Source organism: Pavona decussata, unplaced genomic scaffold (genome assembly GCF_977016875.1).
Source record: "Pavona decussata unplaced genomic scaffold, jaPavDecu1.1 SCAFFOLD_285, whole genome shotgun sequence".
NCBI classification, from domain to species: Eukaryota; Metazoa; Cnidaria; class Anthozoa; order Scleractinia; family Agariciidae; genus Pavona; species Pavona decussata.
Window position 1 is genome coordinate 722,501 of NW_028145686.1, and position 13,392 is coordinate 735,892.

Below are 13,392 nucleotides of genomic sequence, written 5' to 3' on the forward strand. Positions count from 1 at the left end.
ATGGCTTAAGTCAGAAGCTAATTGTTTGGCAGATTTGAGCCCTCAAATTACAAAGTGAGCATGGAACCATATAATTTTCTGACACAAGAACCAGACTGTACGTATGCCAAAAATGTTGTATGCCAGGTCATTTCAAGGTGGCTACTTAACTTTTTACATTCTCATGTTGTTTCACTAACAAAAATAGTCAGTTTCACTTTCATGAAGTCCTATATTACAAGGGAAAGAAAGTATTGAAATACTTTAAAAGAATTAGCAGTTCCCATATTTTTAAGTATGTCTAACCTTATGTAAACATTTAGTAAAATTGAGTTTAATTATCACATGTAAAGGATTTACTGCCAGTGCAGTTTTCAAGCTCATTTAATTCTCCCAATTACTCATGTATGTACATTTTTCTTAATTAAAATTTTCATTAAAATTCAATTAAGTTGTTAACACTCAGTCTTCTTCCATCAGTTGTTCCCCTGCTCCTGATGTTCTCAGTTAGCCCTTTTCTGTCAGTTGAACCCCTGTGGATGAAAAAGAATTTTCAATAAAAATTATCTTGAAAAATAATTATTCAATAACAATTTAAAAACATTATTCAAGTTATTGTTCACAAAATTATTTAAGTGCATGTTCAGCTGTCCTTTTTGGCTATGTCTAAGAGTGGGCCTCATGCCCGAAAATCTCTCGTGCAGCTGTTCTTGTCTGTACCATGCTGGCACTTGCTTGGTTTGGCATGCTTATGTCTGCCTGTTCAGTTGCAGTTGTGGCTGCTCATTCATTCATTCAATACATTATTTGGGCAGTTCAGTTGTACGTCTGCTTTCCATGGCCCAAAGAATATTTTCATACGTTTTTTATTTACTCCCCCTCCCCCTGTGAACTCCTATGTTACACTAGGTCAGTAACACAAATTCCTGTATTTGTAGTTGAAAATGACACCTCCATCACTTTCGTTTTTTTCCCCAAATTTATGAAGTGTTTATTTACAACCATCAATGACTTGAGTACTGAGTGGGTTTAGTTTCAATTCAGCCGGATTTCCTTTTTGTTATATTCATCTTTCCATTTCAAACACGTTAGTTATTTCCCCCCCATTTTCGTAGTAAATGCAGCTAATTCGGTAATTCTCATACTGTACTTTTTCGGACGATCGGAAGCAGTTTCTACGTAAAAAAAAGCCAGCTTAGATCTCAAACAAAAACCATCTAAGGGCCACGCACGGGCAAGTATATGCCTTGCAAAATTGCAAGTCCTCCCGGGATAACCGAAATTCGAAACACACTGAGCAAATTACTGTAGCTCTGGTTTTTACCGACTGAAACCAACTGGATAAGGAGTTTGTTCTAGTTCTAAAATTGCAAAATATTTACCTGTGTTTTCGCGGACAGCGGACAGCTTCTCGTACTGTACGGTATCTCTCGAAAGGTTTCCTCCAGTAAACTCGTCAACAAGCGAATCTATTACTTCCCTGGATAACCAGTATCTTTCTATTATTTCTCTTTCTTCTATTTTGTCTAAAATCAATCGCTCTTGGTAAGTACGCGACCGACAAACCGGGACAAAAATGACCGCCTCCGGCGGCCATCTTGTTTTCTTGCAACAAAATATTGCTTCCCGTAAACTTTACGGGCACTTTACGGGAGGTCATGACCTCCCGTAAATTACCGGGCAACTTACCGGGCAACTTACCGGGATCGTAAATAACGGGAGTTTCGAGAAACACCCGTAAACTTATCGGGGGCTTAACGGGCAACTTACCGGGCCCGATAAGTTACCGGGACTTTCGAGAAACGGGCCCCAGGGGCCCGTTTCTCGAAAGTCCCGGTAATTTCCGGGCCCGTTAACTTATCGGGCAACTTACCGGGAAACTTTACCGGGCCCGATAATGTGTTTCTCGAAGCACCCGTAAACTTTCCCGGTAATTTCCGGGCCCGGTAAAATAGAAGACCGTTACCAGGCTCTTGCGCGCGCTCCACGCTCGTTCACAAGAGAAGGAGAACGGCTTGGGACTATGCGTAGTTCATTCGATTCATTCGATTTCGCTGCCGATGGAAAAGCACGACGGGACCGTATTCATGATTATTGAAGGACAGTACAATACGCGCTAAGTTTAACTTTGAGAGTTTCTCGTTGTGTCAAAGGAGAGCAACCAAGAGAGATCATTATTTTACATTATCATGTAATTTGCAAGAGATGATCGGTTGCCTTTGGTAGCTCGATTCGACAGTTTCGCTTTTCGCCATCCTACATGTATCTATCGTCTGTGAAGTATTTTTTGTATGATGATACTTCACATGGATATGCGAATTGGAGATGCCATGTTTACATTATTTTAGAACGCGCCAGTGTGGGAGGAAGGAAGGTGTATTGATCTGCTGGATTCCGATCTGCTTTTCTCTTTGATGGTCAGTTCGTGGTTGTGCAACAAACATTTGGTGGTGTTAAAGGTAAGCTTATGTACGCGCAGATAACCATAGCTATCCCTTTTATTGGTTATAAATCAAATATTGTATTTTCGGTTCTTGGTTAGTCAGTTTATTGAAATCCTACACATACATCAAACCGGAAATGACTAATTCTAATCACACTCTTAGAAATAAACCATGTCTGAATAATAATGGCTGAGCCAATTCCAATTTCTAGATTACAGATACTAGGTATGAAGCAATACTTAGTGATTTTACTCTACGTAGCGGAATTTTATTGGATTGCTATAGTCTTTATGACTAATACATGCTCAGTTGCTCAATCGCTAAAAAAAGTAGTCTCTGTCCCTGTGCCTGAACCCTACTGTGAAACTAATGAGTGGTTGTCATGTCTGGATTCAGATTAATGGTATTAATATATAACTTTGATCATAATAATGTTACAAGTATGATTGTTATCTTATACAGGAAGTCAGTCTGGCAGCTGGTAACACTGCACTGCCGCTGTTACTATTTACTGGTAATATATTTGCACTTGAATAACACTTGGCTGCCAAATTGCTCACATGAAAATACAAATTGTGATTTTTTGTTCAAAAATCAAAATGATTCCAAAACCAGTCATGCATTACCTGGGAGAGGGGGAAAGGAGGATGCTAGTGATAGCAAATATCAGTGGGAGCATAATTGTGGTCAGTTTATGACTATTTTGCCATACTTCTGGCCAGCCAAGGTTAACCTACTGTATTGGATTACAGTCATGACCTTTGGTGATGGTCACTGAAATGATGTCTAGGACAACAACACTTCTAATAGTACTAATAATTTATTGATGATTTAACCTTTTAGGATAAAAAAAAAATGGACAGGCACAACACCAACTGGGCCAAACAAGGAAAAGGCCACCAATTTAGACACTTGCTCAAGCTCAGCTGGAAGTAATATATTCTAACCATACTCCTGAATAACTGATATTTTCAAAATAATCTGATCACCAGTACATTCTGTGTGAATATTCATTTTTAATTATTAGTGTCTATTAATAAAAAATGAACAAAAGCTAATGCTGTATTCAAGTGACTAATTAGATAATAGGTGCAGTTCTCAATTTTATGTTCCAGATTTAAGTATACAATGTAGCCTATCCACTGAGTGTCTCCAATATATTTTATGTAATTAGTTTATGCCCTTTAGGGGTAGATGCTAAATAAAAATAGTAATAACAATAAATTTTAGCTGCAAGTTTTTCAGGAATCAATATAAGCCGAAAAAACATTTACTAGTGAGTTAATGACATTGAGTTGGCAGAACTAGGGAACCCTATAGGATTTTGGAACCCTTCCCATAATGCTACTTATACATAGCTATTACGATATTGGTCAGGATATATCATCATCATCATCATTATCATTGATGAGGTTCTTAGCAGCCGACCACATGCAGCATCTTTTTAATCGCTCCGAGGAGGTGCTGAACATGTGGAGATTAGAAAGTATAATTTATTGAATTCTAGGCAAAACAATTATTTTTCCTTTTGTACTTTGAAACAGTGACTGGGAAGGGGGGGGGGGGAGGGAGGGGGCTTGAGAGTGTATTACATTGTTCATGGCCCTTTTAGAGTGCATTATTTGTGGGAAATAGGAAAAATGCTGACAGTGTATCAACCTTTTTGCAATAAATATTATTATTGCTTGTAATTAAACCGCATGTTCATTAGACCTGTGACTTTGATCAGTGTTGGATATTGGGGCCATATAACTCCAAAATATAACTTTACAACAATACTAATGTATACTATCCCACTGGAATCTGATAGCCAGGTTAACAGGTAATATTCTTGCTGGATATCTTTTACATCAAACTTTTCACGAGTCATCTCTTATTATTCATGCAGGCTATCAGATTTTTTTGTTATTTCTTTTTTTCTGCTTATCATTCGAACTTGTAAATAAAAAAGATACATCCATGTGAATGTATGAAACATATTTTTGAACTGCGGATGAAAGATTAAATAGAAGAAAGTTGCATAAATAACTGTGAAGGTCTTTCTTCTATTTAAAATTGATACAATAATTGCTTCATATTTATCAACACCAAAAAATTCCCCACCAAAATGTTTTCTAACCAAATAAATCTGCCAAAAAAATTAAACCTAAGCCACCCAACATCCAACTGAAAATCCCTAACTTCAAACCCACAAAAGCTTTCATACCTCAGCAACAAATATAACTGAGTACCCTCCCTGGGGGTGGGAAGAATATGGGACTTAAATTATGTTTTGGTTAATGGCTTAAGTCAGAAGCTGATTGTGTGGCAGATTTGAGCCCTCAAATTACAAAGTGAGCATGGAACCATATAATTTTCTGACACAAGAACCAGACTGTACGTATGCCAAAAATGTTGCTACTTGGTCATTTCAAGGTGGCCACTTAACTTTTCACATTCTCATGTTGTTTCACTAGCAAAAATAGTCAGTTTTACTTTCATGAAGTCCTATATTACAAGGAAAAGAAAGTATTGAAATACTTTAAAAGAATTAGCAGTTCCAATATATACAAGTATGTCTAACCTTATGCAACATTTAGTAAAATTGAGTTTAATTATCACATGTAAAGGATTTGTTTTTAATGATTAATGAGTGACGGCACTGCCAGTGCAGTTTTCAAGCTCATTTAATTCTCCCAATTACTCATGTATATACATTTTTCTTAATTACATTTTTCATTAAAATTCAATTAAGTTGTTCACACTCAGTCTTCTTCCATCAGTTGTTCCCCTGCTCCTGATGTTCTCAGTTAGCCCTCTTCTGTCAGTTGAACCCCTGTGGATGAAAAAGAATTTTCAATAAAAATTATCTTGAAAAATAATTATTCAATAACAATTTAAAAAAATTATTCAAGTTATTGTTCACAAAATTGTTCAAGTTTTTATTCAATAATTCAAATTAAAAAAAAATATTCAAGGTTCTATTCCAAAAAAATTCAAATTATTCCTCCAAATAAATCCAATTGATGCCAATTACATGTAATTGCTAATGGTTTCCAAAAAACTACTCCACCAAATTTCAAATGAAAATGTAATTTTATATAAAGAAATTAATTCAATCTAGCAATCCCACACCATAAGAATTCTCGATCAACATATACTCTGGAGGCTATCCTTTTACGCCGCTGTTCCCATTCATGCCATACCTCCAGCTGTCTTGGTGCTTATTCATGGTGGTTTAACTCTATTGTCTATGTGTTGTTCAGTCACAACTGTGGCTGTTCAGTCATTCTTTAAATTACTGAGGGACTGTCGTTTCTGTTTGTTTGCTTTTCCATCTGATGGATGGTGTTAGTGCATGTTCAACTGTCCGTTTGGTACGTCTAAGAGTGGGCCTCATGCCCGAAAATATCTTGTGCAGCTGTTCTTGTCTGTACCATGCTGCCACTCAGTTTGGCTTGCTTATGTCTGCCTGTTCAGTTGCTGTTGTGGCTGCTCATTCATTCATTCATTCATTCAATACATTATTTGGGCAGTTCAGTTGTATGTCTGCTTTCCATGGCCCAAAGAATATTTTCATATGTTTTTTATTTACTCCCACCCCCCCCCCCCCTACCCTACCCTACCCTTGCCCTCAGTTATTTTATTTACTTTGGTTTGTTTGTTTGTCCTGTGAACTCCTATGTTACACTAGGTCATTAACACAAATTCCTGTCTTTTTGTAGTTGAAAATGACACCTCCATCACTTTCGTTTTTTTTCCCGAATTTATGAAGTGTTTATTTACAGTACTGAGTGGGTTTAGTTTCAGTTCGGCCGGTATTTTGGTAGTAAATGCAGCATGCAGCTAATTCGGTAATTCACATACTGTACTTTTCGGACGATCGGAAGCAGTTTCTACGTAAAAAAAGCCATCTTAGATCTCAAACAAAAACAATCTAAGGGCCACGTACGTACGGGCAGGCATACGAAATGCTTTACGGCGCAAAATTGCAAGTCCTCCCGGGATAACCGAAATTCGAAACCCACTGAGCAAACTGCAGTAGCTCTGGTTTTTACCGACTGAAACCAACTGGATTAGGAGTTTGTTCTAGTTCTAAAATTGCAAAATATTTACCTGTGTTTTCGCGGACAGCGGACTGCTTCTCGTACTGTATGGTGTCTCTCGAAAGGTTTCCTCCAGTAACTCGTCAACAAGCGAATTTATTACTTCCCTGGATAACCAGTATCTTTCTATTATTTCTCTTTCTTCTATTTTGTCTAAAATCAATCGTTCTTGGTAAGTACGCGACCGACAAACCGGGACAAAAATGACCGCCTCCGGCGGCCATCTTGTTTTCTTGCAACAAAATTGTTGCTTCCCGTAAACTTTACGGGCACTTTACGGGAGGTCATGACCTCCCGTAAATTACCGGGCAACATACCGGGATCGTAAATAACGGGAGTTTCGAGAAACACCCGTAAACTTATCGGGGGCTTACCGGGCAACTTACCGGGCCCGATAAGTTACCGGGACTTTCGAGAAACGGGCCCCAGGACATAATAACTAGAAATACGTGACTCGCAAAACCTCGCGAAGCTGGGGCTGGGTGAAAAGCCCTCTTTACTCGTATTGTAGCATCAAACGAGGAGATTAAAAGGCGCATAAGATTTCTTTTTGATGAGCATAGTGTTTTCGTAGTTCCACGGGCTAGTTTGCGGTTGAAAATCTATTTCTGTCGAGACGTAATGTACAACGGGCGTGCAGCGCTGTCGTGTTCGATCAATTTATTTCCCACGGAAAATTATTCACCGCGGCCACAAAACGTGTAATTTCTTTAATGCAATCTTTCACAAAAAAGATTTCTAAAAGAAAGGGAAAAGATTCTGGAGAGATAGTTCTGTATCCAGTGAATATTGATGAACATTGCAGTCGAAATTTGATCATGCACGCATATTTTTTTCGATGTATGCAAATTTTGCTTCAGACGACGCCAGACAGTCTGACGTCATTGTGCGGACACCTTCAAAGATATAAACATATATCAACATATATATATATATAAATATATTTTTCGCTTGAATTCGCGCGGCTTAGCTCCGCTCGGGCCGGCTCGGCCCGACAAATTTATTAACCTCGCTACGCTCGGGCCTTCGGCCCTCGCTTCGCGAGGAATAAATGTGCCCGTAGTTGAAGAGTTGCGGGATATTATACGATGGAAAGTCTCGCCATCCCTTCGATGGAATATCTGGAAGCGAAACCACATTACTATTCTGTTGCAGGCCAAAATTTTCCTTGATGACTTTCGCCGCGAACCATTTCCCTTCGTCTATACTTGGATCGAGAGTGTGATGCTTTCGCGCCTGTATACATTCCGCAACACGTTTCACAAGGTCGTCACGTTTTCCGCCTAATTTAAGTCCTCTACACTTCAGCCATCGCTTTAACTGATCGACCGTGTAGTTCTCTGGATCGTTTTCAAATTTTGAGCCAGGAACGCCATCATCTTGCGTGAGAACGGTCAAAGACCGAAGCGAAGTGCTTGCAAGCGACATGAATTGTACTGATCGCTCTTGTAGAAATGGCACTTAAAGTGGTTTGTTTGTCTGAGTCAAGTGGGGGGTCTCAATTTTGGTGACGTCATTTGTGCGCGACGCTATTATGGGGGGTCGGAGCTTAAGCGACGGCAACGACGACGAAAACGTCACCCGAAAAAAATATCTTAATTTATTTCATTTGTGCTACTTCGCGATTATTTCAACTCGTTCAACTTATACAAAAATTGGCGAACTATCCAGGAACCAAATTGGTAGGAGTGGCGTACAAGTTAAGAATGAAAATGAAAAATTCGCCGTCGTGCTTACACGTTCTCCACAAAACCTTAAATGTGGTCATTTCAGGTGGTTGTTTTGTAGAGGACAGCAAAAAAATGTATCAAAATGTAAAGCGCACATGCAGAGCGATTGTTTTTGCTCATTAAACCTATTATTTTGCGGCGTTGTCGTTGCCGTCGCTGTCGTCGTTGCTTCAGTTCCCTAATAACGACCTGGAAACCGTGTAAGGAAACACCTATCACCGCAGAGGGGTGTAAAGGCATCCCTTGCGACCCGAATGCCTGGTTAGGGGTTAAGCGCCAGCTCCTCACTTTCCATATGGTAACTGTGGCTGGGACTTCATAGCAGTCTCGGCAAAATGTTGAGATGAGACCTACTAGGTAATTTGGCCTGCGCATGCGCGAGGTGCTGGCCATGCCGCAGAGCTGAGTAGCGTGACCTTAAGGTAATTCCATCGAATTGCATTGCGCATCCTTACTGCGCATAATTTTTCGCGTCATTTAGCGCGCGCACAACAGTACGGGATTTCCTTGAGGTTAAACTCGGCAGGAAAATAAATGGTCCTTTTCTTCTAAACGAGCACGGTGACCCCCATTTTTTAATGCATCAATTTAAATGTCATACGGTTGACCACTATATATCGCGATTTAAGGAAAAGTTTAATACTCTACTTTGAGATATTTTTATTTGAGTGCTTTAAAAAGCACGTATTTAGGTAGTGCTGCTTACGTGCATACCCAGCAAAATCTTTAATTTCTTTCATAATCTTAACTCCAGTTCAATGAAAATAGTTAGTTGTGTAAGATTAAAGTAAATTTTGTTGAACTGCTTCGATATTTTAAAGCAAGAAATTAATTTTTCTAGAAATGATAGTTCCCTTTTCTGATTACTAGCGTTCTTAATATAAATCTCGTGGGTCATCTATTTACTATAATAGCCATCCAGGTTGCACAAAAACGAGCACGGCGACCCGATTTTTTATTGCATTTTTGTAATGCTCATAACATAGTCATGAACTGGACCAAGTCTTGAACAATTTTAAATACTCCTTCTTTTTCAGCGGAATCACCTTAAGATTGTTTATTATATTCTTTGTTACCATGGTAATAGCCATGGCGTCGAAGAAAGAATATAGTCAGCCAAAGACACACTAGTTTTTGATTTTCTCTTGGTGGCGTTGTGACCATTTCCATTAAAGACCTTACGAAAACACGATGCAACGTGAACATTAAAAAAAAGGTTTAATGAGCTAAACAATGGCATCTCAGGTGCTCCTACACCTCTGCAAAATTAATCGATCTTCTAAGATAAAACCAATAGCTGTGCAAGTTAAACAAGTTGTCATGCTGCAGGGATCATCTGTGAGTCGCTTTGACACGTATCAGTCTTGTGTTGAATCAGTGTGTGGAAACTTCAGAATGGCTGTGAATTCAATTAAAGTGAGCAAAGGAACTGTTGACATTAGAAAACCCGAACTATACTTCAGGTCATTCAGTGATATCTGAGTAGGTACCTGCATTTGACGGGAGTCGACTTCCGGTGCACGTGGTTCTTGGGGCCGGAGAACAGGCGCAAGAATCAAAACAGCAACTCAACCACACTGGACAGGAGTTTGATCGGAATGCGATGATGCTGACACAAACCAACCAGTTGGAGTTAGAGGAACTTTACGGACTTGATGTTCTGGGACTTGCTGACAACCCGCTCAACGAACGGCAACCAGTGTATAGTGAGTTCAAGGAGCAGTTAATCAGGAGCGAGCAGGGCTGGTATGAGACTGGTTTATCTTGGAAGGGAGATCGGAGAACTCAGTCTTCCGAATAACGAGAATGGGAGTCTATGACGATTGCGAACTCTAACAAGCAAGTTTCAGCAAACGGAGCAAACAGAAGAATATGAGAGCATCATTAGAGAACAAAAGGAGAAGGGGATCATCGAGAGTGCCGATCAACCCGCACTAGGAGTTAAATTCTACATTCCCCAAAAAACCAGTAGCATGGGAAAATACAGAGTTTACAAAAATGCGCATTGTTTACGATGCCTCCGCCAGGGAGCACTCATCGGCACCATCCTTGAATGAATGCCTCAACGTAGGTCCTTTGTACAAGTGGCATTCCAACAACCTGCTTCTGGAAGGAGGGATCGATAGCAAAGAATCATATCTGACATTCGTCAGGCTGCAGCTCCAGCAGCCAGCTAGGAGAACTTAAGGCCAGCCTATTGGGCCTCAGATGCGATAACCGACTAAAATAAGAGTTTTAAGCAAGCTTGCCAAAGTATACGATCCCCTGGGTCTGGTTTCGCCTGTGACGCCTGAAGGCAATGTGATCTACAGAGATGTGTGCGACGAGAAACAAGCCTGGGACGCCAAGCTCACGGGACCACTACTTAAGAGATGGCAGAAAGGGGAGCAGGCCCTGCCTTTGGAAGTGTCAATGCAATGGTCATTCACAAGCTACCAAGAGCCATTGCCTGATATTGAACTGCACAGCCTTGATGACGGTAGCAAACTGGGAGTGGGAGCAGCAATTTACGCAGTAATGAGGCAAGCGTCGGAAACAACTCAATGCCTGGTAGCTACTAAAGTGCGTCTTGCCAAGGGAGGACTCTCCATATCCCGTTTGGAGCTGGTTGCCAGCCATGTGGGGACCAACTTACTTACCAACGTGAGAAATGCTTTAGAGGGGCTTCCGTTTTCAAACACCTACGCCTGGCTGGACAGTGCTTTTGAATTGCATTGGATACAGGGGGAGGGGGGGGGGGGGCTGGAGAGTACAAGCAGTCCGTCCAGAACAGAGTGGCGAAGATAAAAAGCACAATCAAATATTGTGTGGCGACATGTCAGCTCCGAGGAGAACCGGCCGACCTGGCTAGCCGCGGGGGCTCTGTGAATGGATCTACGCTTTGATGAAATGCACCCAAGTGGCTAGCTAATCGACAGGAATGGCCATCTAACCCATGTAATGACTTTAACTTCCCCGGCCACGGAGGTCGAAGCCAAAGCTATGCAAGAAGTACTTTCACAGGTGCTAGCCCAAAGCTTCAAGTGACCGGTTAGAAGATTTGTTAGGAAAGCACGAACTCAAACACGCCCTGAGAGTTGTTGCTTGGTTTACCAGGTTCCTAACTAACTTCAAAACACCCAAGAGGCTGACAGGTCCTTTAACAGATTTTGAAATAGAGAGCGTGAGATGTGAATGGATCAGACGAGTACAACAAAAAGCCATGACGAAAAAAAGCAGGGATTCCTCGAGCAGCAAGAGATCCAGTTGTGCCTTAGCCGTCCCAGAGCACCGTGGTTGGGAGGGCAATTTGAACGTCTTATCGGTGTTGTCAAGGGGGCCCTTAACAAGAACATCGGAGCAGCAACTTTAACTTGAGATGAGCTCAGTGACGTCAAACTCGATGTAGAAATCCAAATCAATTGCCGTCCGCTAACTTATGTAGAGAAGAAGAAGAAGCTACTTCTTCATCATGATGTTTACGGCAACTGTGTACGAGCCGCAACGGCTTGTCACGCGCTGGGCTCCAGGGGTTTTTGAACTGAAGTTGACCAGACACTATAAGGTCATAAAGAGGGTATCAAATTTTTGGTCAGGTCATAAATAGGGTAGGGAAAATCGCAGACTTTGGTGGGGGTCATGAATAGGGTAAGGGTTTTGGGAAGCGGGCCGCACACCCTTAGCCATTCAGTTTTTTGGGAGTAGTCCCCCCCCCCCCCCCCCCCGGGCAGCGATCAAACCTTTTGCCAGAGCAAGAAGCATGGAGGGAGAAGGCTGTGGACTTGACTGAGAAGACGTGAGAAATATCTCAAGTCGTACAAAGATGAGCTATGGTACCGTTGGACTAGGGAGTGCTTGACGGCTCTCCGTGAGAGACACGACCTTACCCATAAGCGGAAGAACTTCGAGGTAAGAGTGGGAAATGTCGTCCTCGTTGAAGCGGAAGAGAAGAACCGAAACGGGTGGCCGATGGGCGTTGTGCGACAACTTTACCCTGGTCGTGACGGGGTGGAGCGAGAGGTACTTGTTGACACGGCGAAGAGTCAACTGGAGAGGCCCATTCAACACCTCTATCCGCTGGAGTTGAGCTGTGACAGAGCGGGAAATTGTCTTCCAGTGTTGAATCCACAGGCAGACGTTTTACGCCCTCGCCGAGAAGCTGCAGCTGTGGCCGCAAACGGCATTAGAGCTGTTGCTCTACAAGAGCTGGATTCTTGAGAGCTTTGATTTTTTTCTTTCTACTTTTAACAGAACATTGTCAGTTCGCGGTTACGTTTCAATCGAGATCTATTGCTGAAGCTACAACTTCCATTTGCACTTACTGATTTTCGTTAGAACATATACCTCAGAGGGAGCTATATGGGAGGAGAGTGTCGGAGATCAGTCCACTTATTATTTTTACGCTGATATATATCTGTCTGGATTTGTAAGAACATACCCTCAGAAATTAACCACCTTTTGAGACTTTCTAGGCTGATGGTATATGCTAGTCCAGAACAAGACTTTAATTAGGGCTCATCACAAGAAAGCAAGGTCAAAGAATACTGCAGACCTGGTATAGAAGGCTTGTCTTTGAACTCGGACATGACACTAGCACTGACATTTGAACTGACATGAAACATGGCCTCTGTGTTGACAAAACAAGTGCGACATTTGGCAATTATTAACGGCACCAACGCATCTTAAATCTCACCCAAAACCCGGTCTTTTAGCGATCCAGTCTAGCTTTCTACAACAGAATCGGCTTAATCGGAGCAAGACAGCGTTTTAAATTGATTTTCCGTCTTCATTGTAAATTTACAAATCGAAACAAATCACGCCGAACGACATCTGGAAATTTTTTACGACATTGAGTCCGGAAATCCGACCCCAAATCGCACTTCTCGGCTAATCGATCACTAGCCTAACAACGCTACAGTTATAACGGCGAAAAATAATCGAATAGCTTTTCAAACTCACGCTTTTTGAAGAGAAAATCCTTACCATTTCTTGTTCGTGTTTGGCCATATAACTTTAAGGGGGGACTTAACGTAAACGCCATTTTACCGCACTTTACATGGCTTTAATGGAAATATCTAGTTCACGTTTCAAGCGATCCAAAAACTCTCTGTTCATCCCGTAAATCTATGTTGCGGGGTGTTTTGTAAATTGTGGGTGATTTTGGGGTAGTTTGGG

At 41.2% G+C, this 13,392-nt stretch overlaps 1 protein-coding gene and 3 long non-coding RNA genes across 4 annotated transcripts in view; 1 reads left to right on the plus strand and 3 right to left on the minus strand.

Annotated features, from left to right (window-relative positions):
- LOC146455165 (uncharacterized) overlaps nucleotides 1–1,788 on the minus strand; it is a 2,020-nt gene extending 232 nt beyond the window's left edge. Inside the window, exons 1-2 of the long non-coding RNA XR_014859082.1 lie at nucleotides 1,362–1,788; nucleotides 1–512 (exon numbers count right to left, since the gene is read on the minus strand). The exon at nucleotides 1–512 is cut by the window's left edge and continues 232 nt beyond it. This is a non-coding gene — a long non-coding RNA (uncharacterized LOC146455165). The remainder of the gene's footprint in view (nucleotides 513–1,361) is intronic.
- The window catches only part of LOC146455164 (uncharacterized), a 14,375-nt gene extending 6,439 nt beyond the window's left edge, over nucleotides 1–7,936 (minus strand). Inside the window, exon 1 of the mRNA XM_085094640.1 lies at nucleotides 7,555–7,936. Coding sequence (XP_084950766.1) covers nucleotides 7,555–7,936 — 382 coding nt within the window. The remainder of the gene's footprint in view (nucleotides 1–7,554) is intronic.
- On the plus strand, nucleotides 2,062–3,647 carry LOC146455166 (uncharacterized). The gene is made up of 2 exons (XR_014859081.1): nucleotides 2,062–2,438; nucleotides 3,267–3,647. It is a non-coding gene; the product is annotated as an uncharacterized LOC146455166 (long non-coding RNA).
- On the minus strand, nucleotides 5,072–6,906 carry LOC146455167 (uncharacterized). Its single transcript, XR_014859080.1, has 2 exons — nucleotides 6,519–6,906; nucleotides 5,072–5,238 (listed from the first exon to the last, which is right to left on the minus strand). It is a non-coding gene; the product is annotated as an uncharacterized LOC146455167 (long non-coding RNA).
- Nucleotides 7,937–13,392: the final 5,456 nt, after the last annotated feature.